The sequence below is a fragment of the Mastomys coucha genome, unplaced genomic scaffold (assembly GCF_008632895.1).
Source record: "Mastomys coucha isolate ucsf_1 unplaced genomic scaffold, UCSF_Mcou_1 pScaffold23, whole genome shotgun sequence".
Lineage (NCBI taxonomy): Eukaryota > Metazoa > Chordata > Mammalia > Rodentia > Muridae > Mastomys > Mastomys coucha.
The window spans coordinates 47,373,694-47,394,079 of record NW_022196906.1 but is presented as its reverse complement, the minus strand read 5'-3'; the positions used below and the strand labels follow the sequence as shown (position 1 = coordinate 47,394,079).

General features: G+C 44.0%; 1 protein-coding gene across 3 annotated transcripts; it reads right to left on the bottom strand.

Annotated features, from left to right (window-relative positions):
• Positions 1–343: 343 nt before the first annotated feature.
• On the bottom strand, positions 344–18,648 carry Poglut3 (protein O-glucosyltransferase 3). Of its 3 annotated transcripts, none has more exons than XM_031343531.1 (8): positions 18,361–18,648; positions 14,212–14,409; positions 12,116–12,402; positions 10,798–11,014; positions 8,423–8,619; positions 6,478–6,672; positions 4,557–4,661; positions 344–3,060 (listed from the first exon to the last, which is right to left on the bottom strand). In XM_031343531.1, exons 1-8 carry the CDS (start codon positions 18,557–18,559, stop codon positions 2,935–2,937), a joined length of 1,524 nt encoding a protein of 507 aa, XP_031199391.1. In that variant the 5' UTR covers positions 18,560–18,648; the 3' UTR covers positions 344–2,934. The 3 variants fall into 3 exon arrangements, with proteins under 3 accessions (XP_031199391.1, XP_031199392.1, XP_031199393.1); XM_031343532.1 differs by having other exon boundaries at positions 14,212–14,758; positions 18,361–18,470; XM_031343533.1 differs by lacking the exon at positions 18,361–18,648 and adding an exon at positions 18,159–18,316.
• Between the last annotated feature and the right edge of the window lie 1,738 nt (positions 18,649–20,386).

Below are 20,386 nucleotides of genomic sequence, written 5' to 3'. Positions count from 1 at the left end.
CCTATTTCTGCCCAATAGGAACAGAGTGGCCATGACATGAGGACATAGTAGAGAGGAAGCTAGAGCAGAGTCAGAGAGCTCAGAGGTTCAGAGCACACTCGATGCTCTTGCAGAGGACCCAGGTTCAGTTCCCAGCACCCACATGGCAGCTCACAGCCATTTGTAACATCAGTTCCAGGGAATCCATTTTTTTCTGGCCTCTGTGGGTACCAGGCAAGCATGTGGGGGTACTAACACTTATACACAGAAAATAAATATTTTTTAAGAAATCACTTAGACTTAGAGATATACCAGGGTGTAGGTGGTATCAATCTTTCTTAAAACAAAGTACATGGGGTTCCCATTTTTATTATGAAAATGTGCTTTATTAAAAAAAGAGTATATATATATAAAATAAAACCACAGGGCAAAATTCTAGACATTCTTAATATGGCATTGTGGAAAACATAAAATATCTGTTCCTTTCCCCTTATTATAGTCTCCTCTGTGCATTTTTTTTTACCATGTTGACATTTTTATTTTACAGCTTGATATAAATTCATAATTTAAAACCAATTTGGATATTATAAAATGGTATAAAGCAAAAGTAAAAATCGCCCTCTCTCTGTACTCTTCCCAACACTATCAGTCTGTCCTGCCCACCCAACCCTTTCCTTTAGAAAAGGTCTTCACGTTCTGTCCAGTGCCTCTCTTTGGTCATGGAAAGCTTTCATTACAGCGTAATTAAAACTGGTTTCTTCTTGTTAATGGTGGTGCTCAGTTCCTCAACTCATCAGTAGCTATTTAGGCAATGTGCTCACAATTGATGGGTGATGGACTCAGTGTTTGAAAACATAAACATTGTTGACAGTTTATTCAAATGAACACACCTATATCTTTGTATCCTTACATCCCTTTTTCAAAAGTCATATAAAACTTTTTTTTCTATTGAAATTAAAATATATCATTGTCCCCCTTTCTCCCTCCAACCTCTCCCCAGTGGTTTCTCTTTACTCTCAACTCATGGCTCCTGAAGCCAGATATATTTTAATAAAAATTTCAGTATTAAAAGTGGCTAATGGACTCTATGGACAATAGGTAAGTCGGAAGGGAAGGAATCAGGGTCTAATAATGCGGCTTGTTTCCCTAAGGTATGCTCAAGTTAATGAACCATAAAGCCATGGAAAACTCATTTCAAAGGCTATGGTCAAGTGGAGTCACCTAGATTTATTGATAGACTTGCTACAGTTTGGATGTAAAATGTCCCTTGCAGGTTTGTGTGTCAAAGACTGTCTCCAGTGTAATGTTCCAAAGTGGGACTGTTCAAAATGAGAATCTCGGGGGCTCGGACAAGTCAGTAGAAACTGCCCAGTTTGTCTCAATGTGGTTTCTCCTTGTTCAGCTAGGGCTGTTCAGCCTCAAATGACAACGGTTTAAAAAATTAATGTGTCTCTAACAAACCATCATTTGCTTTCTGAACCTGTGGTTAAAGAGGTAGAAGCGAGGGAGGCAGTCTTTTTTCTCATGTCCATATGGGATATTTGTCATGCTGATATTTTTATGATCTAGTTAAAGATATAAATTCTTGTGTTCTTATTGGTCTCCAGGAGAACAGATATGAGCAAATGAGTATTTCAGTTCGGGGAGAACCTTTACTCTGGGAGTGTGGGTAGCTCTTGTTTTAGAGAGCATTCTGTCAGGAACTGCATCTTGGATTGATGCTGATCTGAGGAATCAGAAGTGAACTTATGGTATGAGACTTAGATCTTGACCTTGTCCTCAAACGTAGAGGCAAGTCCCAAAGCCTTTATCTTAACAGCTTCAGTATGCTGTTTATCAGACTACTGAAACAGGAGGGTCTGTGGATCCAGGAATGAGCGCCTGCCTCTGTCATTGGGTTATTAGTGAATCCTGGCTGGCTTCCTGAAGCTGGCTGTAACAATTCTCAAAGATTCTCAGAAGGACAAACAGAATGAAATATCTCACGTGGATGGCTGCTATTTTTACATTCCCAGTACATAAATGCCCACAGGATGCTATTCTCCGTATCTGTGGCTGTACTGTTTTTAATAGGGGTACAACTCAGATTCTCAGTTGCCACACACACTTAATGCTACTTAGCTGGAAAGATTTAAACAATGTGGTATGTTCCTTCAGTCGCCGTGCCACCTTAAGTAGCAGCAGCTTGTTCCTTAGTTAACCTCATCAGATCTTCCAAAAGGAGGCTGCTGTCACCAAGCAATGGGAACAGCTTACATGAGGAGAAACGACACAGTGGAGAGAAATTCAAACCTCCCCAAACACTTCTCCCTTCATAACTGAATATAACAGTAAGTGAAGTTTTTATCTTTGGTAAAGATAGAAACAAGCCAGTGCATGTGAGTGTGCCACCCAGAGATTCCCAGTGATTCATGAGCCTTTTTATCCACAAGGGTGCACAGACAGTTCCGAAGGTATTTGGTAATACTGAAACCCATGATCTTCCTGACGTAGGCTCTCAAGTGTGGGGTTAAATGCTTAGCATTTCTCTACATTTCTTTTTTGTTCTGGCTTTTTCATAAGATCCAACTGGGTAATCTGGGCTGGCCTGGAAGTCACCACAAATCTCAGGTTGGCTTTGCACCAATAAAATCCTCTTGCCTCTGCTTCCATTGTGCTGGATTACAGGTGTAAGCCTATCCACTGGGCCTGGCTTCTCTGTTTCTTCACAGCTTAGCATCTTTCACAAGTCTTTTTTGTTGTTGTTGTTGTTGTTTTTTCGAGACAGGGTTTCTCTGTGTAGCCCTGGCTATCCTGAAACTCACTCTGTAGACCAGGCTGGCCTCGAACTCAGAAATCCGCCTGCCTCTGCCTCCCAAGTGCTGGGATTAAAGGCGTGTGCCATCACCGCCCGGCTATCTTTCACAAGTCTTAAAGATGCAGCTGGCATACAAAGGAGTGTGGAGCTGGGTCTCCTTAAAGCTCTTCTCTCTTGGGCCTCTTCCTGTGGCACTGGCAAATGGATGTGCCATCATCTGGCTGGGGAACGAGTTCCATTCCATCACGGACCATGGGCTTGCTGGCCTGGCGCTCAGCATATTTCTGTAATATGTTCAGAAGGAACAGAAGTTTAGTTCATGCTTCATTCTAGTCTAACCTCCCACACACTTCCACCTTCAACAATGATGCTTCAAACCCAAACCAAAGATCTGGCTCATTCTAATTTCATAGTTATCGTTTAACTTTATTTACTATAAATGCTAGTGTAACATCTCATAGTCTGCCATAGAATCCTAATCTATACTTCTGTGTAAATGGGATGACTCTAGAAAAGATACATGCCCATACTTGAATGAATATGTATGTATGTATGTAGTATGTATGTATGTATGTATGTATGTATGTATGTATATTAGAGTTGAAGCTGAATTTTCACACCAGCAAGTCAAAATAATGAATATCTCCAGATAGAGTGCAAGATGGCCTCTTCCATCCACCCTGTAAGCCTGGAGTCATAAGCATAGCAAGAGGCCCATGCAATGTTCTTCTCCTCTGGCCAGAAATATCCCTACGTGCCATGTCTTTCATTCCATTGATTCTGTGCCCACTTGGTTATATATTCCTAGTATTAAGCTAATACCAACAAAACAATAATATAGCCAAGTTAACATATTAGAGGTAGAAACCCCTACCATTAAAATTAAAGCTAGGGCTGGTAAGATGGCATAATGGGTAAAGTGCTTGCCACCCACCTCAAGACCCTAGTTAAATCCCTGGGACCTACAGGGTGAAGAAGAGAACCAACTTCCATAGAGCATCCTCTGACACAGGCACTATGCTCTCCCTCCCTCCCCGAGCTCACACAACAAATACAATAAAATGTAATTAAAATTTAAAAAAATATTAGAACTAGATTAGTAGAGAGGATGGAACCCATCTAAGAATGGCAAGAGGAGCGGGGTGGGGTGGGGGTGGGACGGCTTGCCTTTATTCTACCCACAGACAATGAATTTCTCAACGGATCAGCCAGCAGGGGGTGCACTCGGACAGGATGGGAGGAACCGCGTGACCTCTAAACCTCCATTTTTTGTTTTTTTTTGTTCTCTCTCTCTCTCTCTCTCTCTCTCTCTCTCTCTCTCTCTCTCTCTCTCTCTCTCTCTCTTTCTTTTTTTCCCATAATACAGAACGGAGATTAACAAGTTCCAGCACTCAGGAAGCAGAGGCAGGAGGATACATGTGAATTCGAGGCCAGCCTGGTTTATAGAAGGAGTTCCAGGACAGCCAGGGCTACAGAGAAACCCTGGTGTGAGCGGTGGGGATGGAGGGTTGGGGGGTTAGTACGGAGGCGGCTGGGAGGTGGCAATGCACTCCTTTAATCCCAGCACTCGGAAGGCAGAGGTAGGTGGATCTCAAGGCTGAGTTCAAGGCTAGCCGGGTCTAGAGAGCTAGTTCTGGGACAGCCAAGGCCAGACCTCAGCACTGGTAATTTCTTCCCACAAGCTGTCCCTGATCCTCCCAGTAAGCACAGTACAAAGTGTCCAAGCCACACATGGGGTATACAGGCCTCAGACCCATGAGGACGGACAGACTGAACTGACCTGTAGCACTCTGTAATAGTAGCAGTAAAGTCTGGGTGGCTGGAGCAGGTCCCTAGCAGTTAGCTGTCCTTCTTTCGCTATCTTCTTTGCTTCTTCATCATTTTCCTAAGATTAAAGATGAAAATGAAAATGACGGCTGCGGCCCACAGAGAAAGCTAGGTGCAAGCGTGGGAGGTGTGTGAACGGATGGGCGATGACGACCACTATGGGCTCTAACTAACACAGGAGGCCATGGGAACACAGAAGATGTCTGTTACCGGGAAGGGATGACGGGTGTGTGGGCTGATTCCAAGTCTCACAAGCTCTTCGGTGACTATTTTGGAACTTTCTTAGCTATCCATGGAGAAAGCTCTGGGTCTGTCATCTGCCTCCCCAGCACTGCCCAGTCTGCCTAAGAGCAGAATGAATCAATTTTCATGTTAAAATGTCTTTTAAAAGCCAGGCTGTACCTTTAATTCCAGCACTTGGGAGGCAGAGACAGGGGGATTTCTGAGTTCGAGGCCAGCCTGGTCTACAGAGTGAGTACCAGGCCAGCCTGGGCTACACAGAGAAACCCTGTTTCGAAAAACAAACAAACAAAAAAAAGCCAGGCTGCAGATCTCTGAGTTTAAGGCCAGCCTGGTCTACAGAGCAAATTCTAGGACAGCCAGAGAGCTACACAGAGATACTCTGTCTTGAAAAGCCAAATCACCACCACCACCACTAGCAGCAGCAGCAGCAGCTAAGATTCTGGGCTGGGGAGATGGCTCAGCAGTTAAGTGTGAGAACTGCCCTTACAGAGGACCAGCATCCACCTCCAGGGGATCTGAGGCTTCTGGTCTTTGAGGGCATTTTTGCTCAAGTGCACAGACCTCTACACTTGTGTAAAATTAAAATAATAAAACTTTGTTTTTTGTAAAGCTTCTTTTAATACACAGTAACAGGAAGTTCTGTTAAACAGCAGTAGCCACAAAGGACTATAATGCTGTAATAAAAAGTTACTCACTCATTAGTACGCACTGGCTGTAGAGCCAGGAATAGCTAACACTCTCAATTATACTCAGGGAAAATGCTTATTTTGTGCACACAACTGATAGGAAAAGCCATTTGGTTGCAATTGTGGATCTTAGGAAAAGTCAGAACAATGACTCTGATCCCCATTATGTCCACAAACAGATATTACTTCTCAAAAGTTAGAAAGTGGAAAAATTATAATGGAAGGATACATTTTATAGTGTCATAATAAACCCAATAGTTTTTAATATTTCTCAAAAAAAAAGGAATCTATTTTATGGGAAACTTGTTCTTGGGATGCTATGGCTTGTGTTGGGGAAGGAATTGAGGTTTTTTTTTGCCCCCTGTTGGGAAGAATATTATAGTTGCTTGGAAAGTTCTCTTGACATATAAAGCCTTTCAACGCTGGCCTTTTTGATCTGTAGTTTGCATTCTGTGTGTTTTTGTTTTGCATTGATGAGTGAAAATAGGGACTCATTTAGAAAAGCTGTATTATATCCAACACTAGACTCCAAATCTGACCTTCAACTATGTTGACAGAGGCTATACAAAGTGATTCTGATGTCTTTCTCTTACATATGTGTACCTGTGTGTGTACACATGTGGGTTTGTATATGAGCACAGACACAGAAGCCAGAGGACGCCCTTCACTCCCTGAAGCAGGAGTTTCAGGCCATTGTGAGTTTCCAATGTGAGTGTTGGAAGCCAAACTAAGTCCTTCAGAAAAGCAGCAAGTGTTCTTAGCCACCCAGCTATCTTGACAACACTTGTGCCTGTTCTTTTGCTATTTAAAGGGATCATGTATTTTCAGAAAATCATAGTCCTTTGATTCGTGTTGATTATGATATACTGGGTCCTCATGGAACACAGGTTCCTATATTAATAACTTGGTTATTGTCCAAGAAAATAACAATTGCATGGAACATACCTTGGCCCATTTCACTTTCTCTAGTAAATCACCGAGGTTTCTTTTAATGGGAACATAGTGTTTCCAAGGCCTTAGTGCCATGTAGAAATGTTCATAGTACGGTGAATCCTGCTTCAGGACCAGGCTGTCGCCCAGCATGAGGTATGGATACCTGTATGCAGCCACAGTCCCATCCACGTTCACTTGGTACTTGTACTAGAAGATTAAAACCAAAGACTCTCATGAAGCACACATCACACAAATACAAAGTCACATACACATCCATACTTTACTTCTGTTTCTTATCATTTTTAAAATTAAATACAGAGGGATTATTTCCCACTTTCTCACATATGTGTTTGTATTTCATTTATCTTTGATTTTTTCCTTGTATAAAAGTGATAGTCAGCCTTTAACAGCTCCCTCATAGGAAATTTTAGGACAGGAGTGTGTGCTGTTTCAATTACATCTGTGAAACAGAGAGTCTGGACTTGTGTAACCAAAGCAGGTGTTAAAACTATTGTCAAAATTCTAAATTTAAATATTCTGAAGTAGGAATAATTATCAATTTTCATGTATACATTATTTCATTTGTTTCATGCCCTAAACCCACAACATAGAAAGGCACTCTCTCTATTTAACAGTTTTAAATGAGTTTACGTATAATAGAGTTTACATCTTACCAGCTTGTAAACTGTACATAAGATGGTTCAGTGAGTGGAAGATAACTCAAGTTTAATCCTCAGAATTTCCAGGATCCACATGGTAAGGGGAGAGAACTAACTGACTCACACACACACACACACACACACACACACACACACGCACGCACGCACGCACGCACGCACGCACGCACGCATGCACGCAGAGGAAGAGGAAGAGGGAGGGGGAGAGGAAGAGAGAGAAGAAGAGAGATAAATAAGCATAATAAAAATAGTTGACAGAAACCTGGAGGCACAGCTACATTGTTGGCATATATTGGATTAACATTTCAAAAGCACTTAGCAAAGGCTTGAAATCCAATTTAATTATAATATGAAGCAGGTTTTTTTTTTTTTTTTACAAGTGAGAAAACTGGTATACAGAGAAATTTATAAACTTATATTGTGAATGCAATTCACTGTTCTTTTTCACCATTACTCCCCCACCCCAGAGACGAAGATAGTCCATTTCCAAATACAGTGACCCCCCTCTCTTTCCTCCATTTCCCCTCTCTTTTTCAATACTGGGGATCAAATCTATGCCTCATATATGCAACTGAATCCCTCTGCTGGGCTACACCCTAACTTCTTAATAATTTCTTAAATAGTCAAAACCTTGTATTTCCCAATCTAGGTGTGGGTCTCATAATAACACTCTAAAAGGAGTGAGAGGTACACACACACACATACACACACACACACACCTGTGTGTGTGCATGTATGCATCATACATACATGCACACATCACACACATACAAACTCATACACACATTCATGTAAAAATGAATAGCAAGGGGCAGTAAAGGAGCAGAGCAGGCCTAGTGGTGTCACAGGACACAGAGCCACTAGGAGATGAGGGGCCACAGACAGTAGAAGAAACACTATAGGCAGGACCCGAACTCCAGCTCTTATTCACATATTTTGTGTATATAAAAATGAATACTCTTTATTTACCAAGGGTACTTGAGATAACTCCCTGTAAAAGACACTTACGTAATAAGACCAGCTTATTAAATCAAAGGGGGAAAAGCCACAATAAATACATCCAAAGTACATGTTAACTCTTATGTAAAGCATTAAATATAGTTCTACGGTACTTGGTAAACAAAATTAACAGAGACAAAACTGTCAAGAGTTTTATAATTCCTGTCTGACAGGAAAGTTTGAAAGTAGAGTTCACTCAAACACTGGGGCAACCTGCTTGAAGCCCCCGTTTGGTAGACTGGACACAGTATATCACTTCATAGCCACAGGAAGACTCATACCTTAAAGAAATCAAAGAAACCCATCAACTTGGCTTTTCCAAGCTCTTTTTCTTTCTCTTGGAAAAAGAAATATCCTGTAATTCCTGCATCTAGCAGCTGTGGATTTTCTTTGGATAGAAGTACCAACTGCAGCCTCTCCTCTCGGCTATCTCTACCTCTGAAGAAAGCTTTCTCGGTTTTATTGATCCAGGAAGGCCCTAGAAGTTTGAGGCCATAAAAAATTATGATTAAGAATCTGAAACCAAAAGACAGTATGACGACCTTTACTCCACTATTGTCATTTAACGTGTCGATGCTCTTCGAGAATTCACTTTGTAACATAGATGCTATTCCCAAAATACCTGGGACTGAGTCTCACTTTGCCAGAGATGCTTTCTGAGAGCGTCCTTCTGTTTGCTCCAGCCCCTCCCATTTACCGGCAAGGACAGCTCACACAAGGCACTGCTCTTTGCTGCTGTACAACACTAGGAAGCAGCCATCACACATCAGACCAAGTGCAAGGCAAACAGAAGTTCTGTGGTTAGTCCCACTCCTAGGCCATACCTTCTTCCAAATGTCATGTCTCATGAAGCACACATAGACTTTTGTTCTTGTGAGATCATCAGAGAACTGCATAACTCAGTAACCCCAACAGATTTTTAGTCCATATTTTCCCCTTATTTTAATTTTATGTGTATCTCACGTACATCTGATGTATACAGGCCAGAGGATAAAGCCAGATCCCATGGGACTAGAGTTAACACACATTTGTGGTTCACCAAATGGGTGCTGGGAATCGAACTTGGGTCCTCTTGAGAAGCAGCAAGAGCTTATTTATTTATTTATTTATTTATTTATTTATTTATTTATTTTGTCTTTTTGAGACAGGGTTTTTTTGTGTAGCCCTGGCTGTCCTGGAACTCACTCTGTAGACCAGGCTGGCCTTGAACTCAGAAATCCACCTGCCTCTGCCTCCCAAGTGCTGGGATTAAAGGCGTATGCCACCACCGCAGCAAGAGCTCTTAACCACTTGACCATCTCTCCAGCTCAGCTACTTATAATTTTGAATCCAGGGAAGACATTTTCCTTTGATATTATTAAATGCAATTACATAGCTCACAACACTCACATAGGTATATGGAGGACTTGAGTTAGGATCTTGCTATCTATCTCTTGCTGGTCTGCTGCTTGTTATGTAGCCCAGAAGGGTCTCAAACTAGTAACAATCCCCCTGCCTCAGGCTTCCAAGTGCTAGGATTATAGGCATGAGCAACCATGCCAGTTATAGAAGGGAAATGTCTTAGAAAAATTAATTCCAACCTCTGACAAAATGTCTTACTACTCTAAAGAACGATGTTGTTGGTTAAATACTTGTCAGCATCTTGGAGAGCTCGTCAGACAGAAATGGGAGGGATCCAATCGCCTCAGCCAGCTAGTCAGAAATGCACTGCCATCAAACGGGAAGTACACTGACTTTTATTTCCTGTCGCCTCCATCTGATTTTTATTATCTTTTCTCACCTTTGGGTACTTTGCCTAAATCTCTGATCTTGCCCCCCAAATGACATTCACGAGGCATGGAGGCTAAAAGGACAAGGCAAAGTGTGGGCAGCCCAGTGAGTTCCCAAGAAGGGTGCTGTATCACAATGGAAGGGTTCACAATCAGAGAGAAGAACCCCAGCTCTAAAGACTCTGGAAACACAGAAATGAGAGAATTCCTTACGGAGCGATAGAGGATGGGTTCCTAATGCCCAGAGTTCACCACGGTCGCAATCCTCTTATGCTTTTCGGAATTTGTTCTCATTTCATGCAGTAATAAAAAGCACTGGAGTCAGAATTAGGTGACAAGTTTACCAAATATATACATTATTTAAATATCTTTAAATTTTGCTATAAATTTTCACGTAAATATAACCAAGTGCAGAGCAGACTTGAAAGATGTTTAAAGATGACTAAGTTCAAAAGAGACTACATGAATATAGTCTTGGACATTGTCACCCCAGACTATGTGTTTTTAATTTTTTTTTTTTTCGAGACAGGGTTTCTCTGTATAGCTCTGGCTATCCTGGAACTCACTCTGTAGACCAGACTGGCCTCGAACTCAGAAGTCCTCCTGCCTCTGCCTCCCAAGTGCTGGGATTAAAGGCGTGCGCCACTACCGCCCGGCATGTGTTTTTAATTTTCAAATTGGGAGCGTCCTAAACATTCTCTTTCAGCCCTGGGATGGTTTTCCCTGCTTTGTCTTGCTGGGAATGGACCCTGGGCCCTTACACATGCTAGGCAAACATTTTTCTTGGTTGGAAGTAAGAATGATTAAGCATATACATTTATTCTTTCTGATTAAACACTCCCTTCGCCTTTTAAGATTTTTACCCTAGAGAATAAACCTGAACTTACCTGTGTTTCCCTGAACAGAGAGGAGATCATTTGTGACACCCCTCATTGCTTCGAGTGTGGAGTGGGTGACATCATACGTTGGAAGGATAATGTCTCTTGAGTCTAAGGAGCCACACCAGGAAATGATAGGTATAGGGCCAGGGGTGTCATTGACTTTTCGATGCTCCAAGGGCCAATCTCCAAGGTTGATATAAAATTCTAAATCTGGGAGGGTGACCTACAAAAGCACAAAGGTTAGTGCTGGGAGGCACCAAATGCCTCAGTCACTTCTGTGTGTGTGTGTGTGTGTGTGTGTACACGTGTGTATGCGCATAAACCTGCGGGTGAAGGACAGGGGTCAATCTTTGGTGGTTTTCCTCAAGCACTATCTACCTTGTTTTTTGAGACATGGTCTGTCTGGCCTGGACCTTTCTGAGGAGGCCAAGCTGACTGGCTAAGCTCTGAGCCTTAAGGATCCACCTGTCCCTGCTTCCTCAGCACTGGGATGCCAAGCACACACCATCACAACTGGCCTTTGTCACATGGGGTCTGAGGGTTGAACTCAGGTCCTAATCTTTACACAGCAAGCACTTTACCAACTGAACCATCTCCCCTATTGGGCACTGGGAAGTACCGTTGAAAACAGTGGGATAGGGAGAAGAAAGACTCTTGGCCACTGCTTGTTAGAAGGTCTTAGGTGACAGTGGTCTATGACAAACTCACTTAGCTGGAAGTTGGCTACCTGTCTCCAGAGGTGGCATTTAAAATGTAATGTTGCAGAAGTGAGTATCTAGAGAAAAGTGTGAGTGTGTGGCCTTCGGGAGCCCTCAGCAGCTACCTATGCAATAGTCCACAGTCAAACCTAAGCCGTGGCCCTCCTTACCATGCCCTCTTCCACCTTTGCTTCTAGAATTCTCTACCCTGTGTCCATATCCACGACTAAAACTCAGGTGAGGTCCTTGCACATCCGTTTCCTTACTAGGCATTCTGACCCCCCGCTCCCAACGTGAGCCTGTTTTCTATACAGCACCCCACATTAATGTCATGACTGAGCTCACCAGAACCCTTAGACTTCCGAACAAGGCCTGTGCCCTGTCCTGGCACTCTGCCTAACTCTCATATTCTAGCACTGAAGTCTCATGAACCTGAGTGCTGAGATCCACCTTAGCTTAAATCTTACAGCAAATAGCCATCCTTACAGCGAAGAGACTTACGCACATTCTCTGACACATTTTTGAGCCCTGAAATCTATTCTCATCCGTTTTTATAGTTCTAAGTTTGTAACTGTTGCAGTAACAACACAATATTATTTCTGGAAGCAGTTCATTTATTTTCATACCTTTCTTGCCAGTGACAGCAAAATTTCATCAGAGAACATCTTGAAGTCTGTGTATTTCCCCAAAGATCTCCGGTAGATATGGTTATTGAGAATCGTGTAATGAACAACAGCACCCCGCTCGTCCCCAAATCTTTTGGGGACCTCCTTCAGCATCTGCTGGAGATTAATGCTGGGGAAGGAAACAAAATCCTGCTCGATCTGTGGTTCATCGGCTGGACAAGACAGAGTTTTCTGCCAGACCTGAGGGTCATCTTCCGGGCAGTCACAGTACTCATGGTACACGGGTCCTGGGGGGACACACACACAATGCCACCCTGAGTTAACAAACGCCATGACGGAAAAAGAAGTGAGCACTGGATGACAGCTTGGCAGATCTGAAAACTACTGACAGAGGCGAATCTAAGAGCAATTCGTAGTAGAGTGATTACGTCAGAGCCCCACCTCTGCCCCTGGCAAGGCACCTTGGACAGACTACGTAGCGTATGCACCCTTCCAAATTATTGCACTCCAGTCACGTGGATGATACCTTCCCTTCTGGTGAGGTACAAGTAATAAATGTAAAATGACTCTGAGCACAGAAAATTCTTGATTTTCAGACATTCAAATGCAGAAACAGTAAGGTTTTAAGAAAATGGAGGACCTTTCTCTCAAAGTCCCTAATGCCCCCTTGGTCAACACATCTCAGAGGAAAGAGAAACCCAAACGGGTCTATCAGTGTAAGTGGACAGCTGAACAGAATGGACTCTTCTGAAGATACATTTAGAAAACAATATATACAAATCTAATATAATTTCAACACATATATTTATTGGAATATATTTTCTTGATGGTTTATTTGTGATCTTTGGAAACAGAGTCTCATATAGCCCAGGCTGGTCTTAAACTCATACAGAGATCCTCCTGTCCCTGTTTCCCCACGCTGAGATGACATCAGGCTCCATTTTGTTGGCATTTTCTACTTCAGACCAAGACCAGGAAGAAGCACTGACCTATTCTTTTACATCAGTCAAACTAGTGAGCAAAACCCACCACGTGGATTCCGAGTTTCCAGACTATGGACATGAAGCAGTGAAGGACGGTGGGTCTTGGAGGTGACACTAGCAAGGGAAAGCTCACAGGTCACACAACCTGTTGCTTAGTGTAGCTCAGGAAGAGAGCGCCTGTAGAGCTGAACAGTCTCACTAAGCTGAGGAAGCCGGAGCGGGCTGGAGAACCAGGCTGCTGAGCCTGGGAGGTATGTGAGGGGTGAGAACTAAATACAGGAAAGCCTAGAAGCCTTCAGGACTCTGAGAAAGAGAGTCCAGCCCAGCCTGTAATCAGGGCATCTGTGAGTAGAATCCACTCAACGCACGGAAGAACCATCAGAGCAACCCTGGAGACCAGTGCATAGCGCTCCTGCTGGGCTGGGTCAAGTGCCTGTGTCAGCCAGGCTGGAAAGCCTCCTCATTTTTGGGACTTGGGGAGTGTGCACCTCAGTTGTTGAGTGTAATTAGCCCCAGATTAAATGTGACTCAATTTCATCTAACACATTGTAAAAAAATATAGCTGGAAATGATTAAATTATATCCAATTAACTCTGCCACATCCCAGAGATAAAGCTTAGGAAAATTAAAAATGGTACCAAGAGATAAAATTACACTGGAGGGGATTAATGGCAACTCTGGCATTGCAGGACAAAGGATCAATAAACGTAAAGATATAGCAATGGGAACTATACAATATGAAACACAAAAGGATTTTTCAAGAGATTTGTCTGTTTTATGTGTGTGTGTTGTCTTCATGTATATATGTGCATGTCACATGTACCTGTCTGGTCAGAAGAGGACATTGCATCCCCTGGAACTGGAGTTACAGGTGATCGTGAGCTACCATGCAGGTGCTGGGAACTGAACCCAGGCCCTCTGCAAGATCAGCGAGTGCTCTTCAAACTCAGAAAATAATAATTTTTTAAATGCCAAGAAAAGAAATAAAATTTGAGCTTCCGGGAGTACATATGCAATGTTTACTCTGTCACATTTGACTGCAGGGTCATTACAGCCCTTCTGAAAAGCATGCATCCCACATATGCCTAGGGTCAGGTGACTGGTAACACCTACCTTTTAAAATATAGGGAGACTGAGCCACGTGCTCACTACCATAAAGGATCTCTATCTTGAGCCCTTCATGAACAGTCTCGTGCATCCGGTATCTCACCAAAAATGTTCCATCATTTCTGTCCAAAGGTTTAGGGACATAAATACGGACCAACTCTTTAGGTGAAAGGGATTTTACCACTACTTTGAAATGTGTTTGACCTGTAAGCAAAAGAAATACAAATAACATTGCCATTTCCTGGTCATTATGTCTCAGTGATTAGACACGTATCTTAGGATAGAAGTTCTTTGTCCTGCAGTGTTCATGGTAAACCACGTTTATTTCATCCTGGAAGATCCTTGCAGACAGCAACTATGTGTGGTCCATCCTTAAATCAAGGATATGATTGAACATGGGACTCATCAGCCATTCAATAACAGTGGATGAAAAAATTAATTCACTGAAGGAAGTAACATTTCTCCTACTTGGTCTTTTCTCCTCTGAATAACATTCAAGCAGTAATAGTCCACACTCTAAAGATGGTGGCCCTGTGGCAATTCAGCTTTCTCCCTGTAAAATACATATACGTTATTTAATACCATTGAAGTGTCTAGTAACCCTCATTTCTGAGAAAATGTCCTTTTTTCATTAAATTTGTTCTTTGACAGTTTCACACTTTACATAATACATACAGACCACCCTCACCCTCTGTCCTCTCCAAACCCCCTCCCACCTTTGCCTATCCCCTCCCCTTTTGTACAAATCTCTCTTTAACATTCATGTGTATTCATTTCGTTTATGACCCACTTGGTCTAACCAGGGCTGTCTGTGTAACTGTGAATTTGGACCGATCCACAGGAACCTCGTGGGTTCAGCAGTGGGTAAGTAGCAGGCACACAACTGTAGGTGACTCTCCCTCTGCCAGAACCTAACGCTAATTTGGGAGTGAGGGACAGGGTTCCATAAGATCCTCCCCATTCTGTGATTGACTGTTGACAGGGCCAGTCTTGTGTGGGTCTAGTACAGTAACCATGGTTATGAGTTCATGGTTGCAAAGGCTGAGTCTACAGCAGTGGAGAATGACTTTTTCACAGATATCCTGCATTTCAGATCCTTGCAGTATGATTCATAGCACTAGCAAAACTACAGTTATAAAGTAGCAAGGAAAAAATTTTATGGTTGGGGGCTCACCCCAACATGAGGAACTGTATTAAAGGGTCACAGCGTTAGGAAGGCTGAGAACTGCTGCTCTGGACATGTTGAAGCCAGTCCCTCTGTCTTCCAGCTCTTAGATGCTTCCTACTTCCTCTTCCACAATGTTCCCTGTGCTTTAGAGAGTGTGAAAGTTTTCTTTTTAAACTGAATTTTCAAATGCTTAGTGTTTCTTCTAGCTGCCATCAGAAAGGCAACCCAAGGAGGAAAGATGGCTCAGCAGTTAAAAGGCATTAGCTACTCCTCCAGAGGACCCAGGTTTGAGTCCCTGTACTCACATATTTAAAGTGCTTAGTTGCCTGGGCCATTGATAGCATAAAATTGAAGTGAGAGTCAGTGGAAAATAACACTGATTTGGTCTGACAGAGAAATAAGTAAGTGTAAGTAAGCTTTATAAGGAAGAGAAGCATTAAATTTGAATTGCTCAAAGTGGAAGGAATATGAATTCCCATTTGCCCTGATGGCCTTTACAATGGAACGGGATCAAAGATCAGCTTACAGTTTCCTCTCCATAAATTCAGATTTAAGAAAAGGTGACTGATGAGAAGGTAGTGACACAAAAGGAGCCTGGGGTGTTGAACCTTACCTCAGAGATTCTGAATACTTAGTTTTCAAAACTACCAAAAGCATAAAAATTTACTTAGTGCCTACTATGGGCTATACGTGTTCATATCTATCTATCTATCTATCTATCTATCTATCTATCTATCTATCTATCATCCCTCCATCTATATGTATTTTAGATCATGTTCTTATTACATAGTCAAGGCTAACCTAGAACTCACAATCCTGTTCTTGCCTCCCAAGTGCTTGGATTATAGGCCTGTACCATCATACCCAGCTCTCATAAGCATTTTCTACCTTTTTCTTGTAAGACTTGACAGGTAATTATTGATCTACCCCACTGTACAGATCAAGAAACCTAGCTCCAAGAAGTATCAGAGGGTCACATATCAAAAAACAGCACAGCCAGTATGCTATCACAGTATTGCAGAATTTTAAGCAGAAGAGAATCTTTGGCAATGGGGACGTCACCTGCCATGACTAAAGGGGCTCTGGCCAGTGAGCATGGCTCTGGCAGGCCTTGGCTTTCTTTCCCATTGCCTCTACCTTGCTTAAAAAAAAAAAAAAAAAAAAAGCTGGATTACATTCCTAAAGCTAGGCACCAAGGTCTACTCCCTTATATGGCCATTTCCTCCTTCTGAAGGTTCAGCTATCAAAGTATTGAAGCCCAGCAATCAAAAGTCCCCTTTGGCTCACCTAATTAACATGCCCAATTAAAGCAAAACACCTCATGTGAACATAGGTTTTCCCCTTGTATCTTTATAAACTGTCATTTGCCTATAGGTCACATCTGTCTCCTCTCTAATACAGAGGCAGTCCTTTATCCCACTCCTAGACAAATACCCCGACCCCTCTTCCTTGTCCCCTTCCCCTTCTTCCTCAACCTCTGTCTCCTGTCTGTCTCTTATTCCCTGTCCTCTGTCCCCCTGGGGGGAACAAATCCCCTTTGTGCTGAGAACTTGGTCTTGGGGGTCCTTTCAATGGCCATTTAGGAAGTTTAATCAAAGCTCTTGGCAGCTGGAGGGAAAGCACCAATCCTACATGACCAACAAGAGCATCCCATAAAACCAAAGTGTCACACCCTAGGACTACGTAATCATCGTCTGACTTCCTGCCACGGACACTCCAGGATCCACTCATGCACTGCAATTTTTAAAAGATACGTTTTTCTCATTATAAAAACATTATGACATATTGGGGCTAGAGAGATGGCTCAGTGGTTAAGAGTGCTTCCTACGAAGAGTACAGCGGACACATGTTCTCAACAACTATGTTAGGCACCTCACAAGTGCCTAGAAGTCTGGTCTCTATGAGCACCAGCTCACAAGTGTCATACACAAACACACACATATCCGAATAATCTTTGCAGAAAATTTTATTTGGGGAAAAAGAATTTTAAAATTAGGGGGAAAAATCCTTACTCTCTTGCTGTAGCCACATGAAGGCATATCTGGGTTCATTTACTTACTATGGAATTGCAGACACTACGATACGGTTTGAATCTGAGCCATGTCCCACAGACTCCTGTTCTGAACACCTGATCCTCACACTCTGCTTTTGCAAGGCTGCAAGCCAGTCTAGAAACCCCTCTCAGCCTTCAAACCCACTGTCCTGAAACTTCCCAGACTTCCGTGGGCCGATTGGCAGTTCTTCAATGTTTATACCAGGCTGCAGAAATCCAGTTGTAGCAACTGTGCTCTGCCCTGATAGGCTGGTTGCTTATTATCTATTTTCTCAGTAGAGTCTAAGTTTTCTGATAGGCAGACATTGCCATCCTCTTTTTTACACCAGGATTGCCAAGTACACGTAACCTCCAAGTACGTGAAATTCTCATTTGCTTTGTGGAGGACGCCCTGGATTTCTCTGCCTCTTTGCAGGCAAAACAGGACGCCAGTTGGGAGCAGATTTAAATTTAGACCCGAGTTAGCAAATCCTGACTGGCAACAACCTGAAACCAGCTGGACAAGTCCAGGGAAGCCCTGCTGAGATTCAAGACAAGCTCCTCCCTTCTCCGCGGTCTACGAAGTTTCTCTGATTCGCGAGGTCTGCACTGCCGGCCTAGGAGCTCCCAGGGATGAGTGGGCTGCTGAGTCAGGGAGGAAGGCGCGCCCTGCAGCCAGGAAGGGCCATCTGCATCACGTGACGCCACCACCACGCTCCGTGGGACCCCATAAGCGCCATTAACTCTACTTACCCTGACATCGGTCACCAGGCGGGGCCTGTGGCCCGGCCTTTGGAATTCGTCACCCAACGGTCCTCGGTGGCATCTCCCGCCCCCGTGGGTGTCAGGGAGGAGGGAAGGGACGCCGATGGGAGGGGAGAGAAGGCGACACCCGCAGTGGGGAGATGGCCACGCGTGGGGACAGGGACGCGCGGGGACGCCGACGGGCGCTGACCTGGCGGCGAGCTAGTGAGGTTCCGGCCGTCCGAGTCCACCGACTGCAGGAAGAAGTAGCGTACGGGCAGGACGGCGGCGGCCTGCAGCCCAGGGCCCCACGCCAGGCTCCGCGGTGCGCTCACGCGCGCCCCGGCCCCCGCCGCCACCAGCAGGGCGAGCTGCAGCCGCAGCAGCAGAGCCCGCCGGACGCCGTGCATGGTCGCCGGCTCTCAATTCCGCTGGCCCGGGAGGAACTGGAGGGCCGGGGCCGAGGGGACACCCGGGGGCGGGCCTCTGCCTAGAGCCGCCCCGGGCGGGCCGGGAGCGCGCCCGGACCACGACTGGGTCGTTGTGCACCGCGCCCAGGCCTCCTCAGGCTGGTCAGCCCTCTACTAGTTGCCGGGAGTTTGCCAGTTTAGAGAAAGGCAGGGTTTGCTCGTTTTTAAATTGTTGTTATCTCTCTCTCTCTTTTTTCTTATTTTATATTTTATTGTTTTTCCTTTTGAGAAGGAAGTCTCCCCTCTGTATCTCAGGCTGGTTTTGAACTGATGGTAACCCTTCTACCCCAGCCTCCTCCAGTACAGGGAAATTAAAGGTGTGTAAGCCAAACCACCTTGCCCTGTGGAGAAAACTGGTTGAGATGGGGTTTTCTCGATGTATCGCCTACTGCCCCGGAACTCTCTCTATATTTATATAGATTGGCTGATCTTTAACTCACTGTCATCCACCTGCCTCTGTGTCCCAAGTATTGGGATCAAAGGTGTGCACTACACCCAGCCAGAAAAAGTGTTTGAGACATGGCTTACAATAAGTGCAAATCAAGGTTTGGTTTTCAGTGCCACAAATGGAATACAAGGGATGGCTTCCCTGTGAGGAATCCCACTGGTGTTGGTTCACACACAGGCTCACCTGTTTCGTTTATTTATGCTTGGCAGCCTCTGACCATGAAGTCGCTGGAGTATGGTTCCCGTTCTGTCCCTTGTCTTTTCAGTGTTTTCTGGTGTAGGGCATATGGGCAGCAGAAGGCAGGTTAGGCAAGAGCTGGGTACCTTTCCTTCCGTGCTCACTTTGGAAAGTGAGGGTGGATGGCCTGGGTACCTCACTCCTGGGCATCTGGAGCCAGAAGAACGGTCTCTCCACAGCCTCTTTTGTTCACTCTTGCTAATTATTTTTTCTTTTTATCTGCAGAGCATTAACATTTTAGGAACTAATTCTTCTTCCGAGGATGAGAAATCTAGAAGAACTCATCCTGTAGAAAGGATAGAGGGCTTCTGTCCCTTCACACTAGATCTCGACCCAGAGCATATCAGAACCAGGCCCCAGGCTTTAATTGGGCTCCTGAACATTTTGAGCTTGGGCCTAGGTCACCAACACAATTACCAATCATAGATTAGGATAGAGGTCAGCAGGAAGAAAGCAACAGATGCCCATGCGCCCATGCGCCCATGTGCCACAGTGCTGGGGTCTTGGGCTAGCCTGGCTTCCACCTCTGGCTCTTTAGAAGCATCATTAGGAACTGGGAATAAGTCACTCGTAAACTACAGGGCAGCAGTATAGTATAATGTAGCGTGAATGTAAACACATATTCGCACTCTGCCAAAACTGAACTTAAATTTCATTTTCCCAGAGAAGTGAGCTGGGGGCTATCTGGCTCTAGGTGATAGTGAAAGATGGCCCGAGAAAGTATATAACACTTGAAATAACACCTATTGGGTGGGGGTCGGGATCAAGCAATTGACTCCTAAGACTGCAACCAGTCAACCAGTGAACAGTAATTAGAAGGGTCATTAAGTGATTGTCTTAAGCTACAAAGAATAATGTGTGGATTATTCTAGTGGATGAGCTGACCCCTAATTCAAGCCCACTGCCTCCTCTTTGCTATACCTAAGAACCTCCAGGAAGTGATGTTAGGCTAGGCGCTCTGACGTCTCCAAGCTGGTTGGCTACTTTGGGTGTAACATGACAGAGAAGCAAGACACTCTTTTTGTTTTAGAATTATAAGTCATACATTTGACAAACCTCCCCCAATAACTGTCAGAAAGACC

Excerpts from the sequence above, each read along its gene's own strand:
- Poglut3 (XM_031343531.1), bottom strand. The coding sequence starts at position 18,559 with ATGCACGGCGTCCGGCGGGCTCTGCTGCTGCGGCTGCAGCTCGCCCTG. Across the intron at positions 11,015-12,115 it reads TGCTGTCACTGGCAAGAAAG|GTCACCCTCCCAGATTTAGA; the intron begins GTATGAAAATAA and ends GTGCTTTTGTAG. Across the intron at positions 6,673-8,422 it reads GTTTCTTTGATTTCTTTAAG|TACAAGTACCAAGTGAACGT; the intron begins GTATGAGTCTTC and ends TTAATCTTCTAG.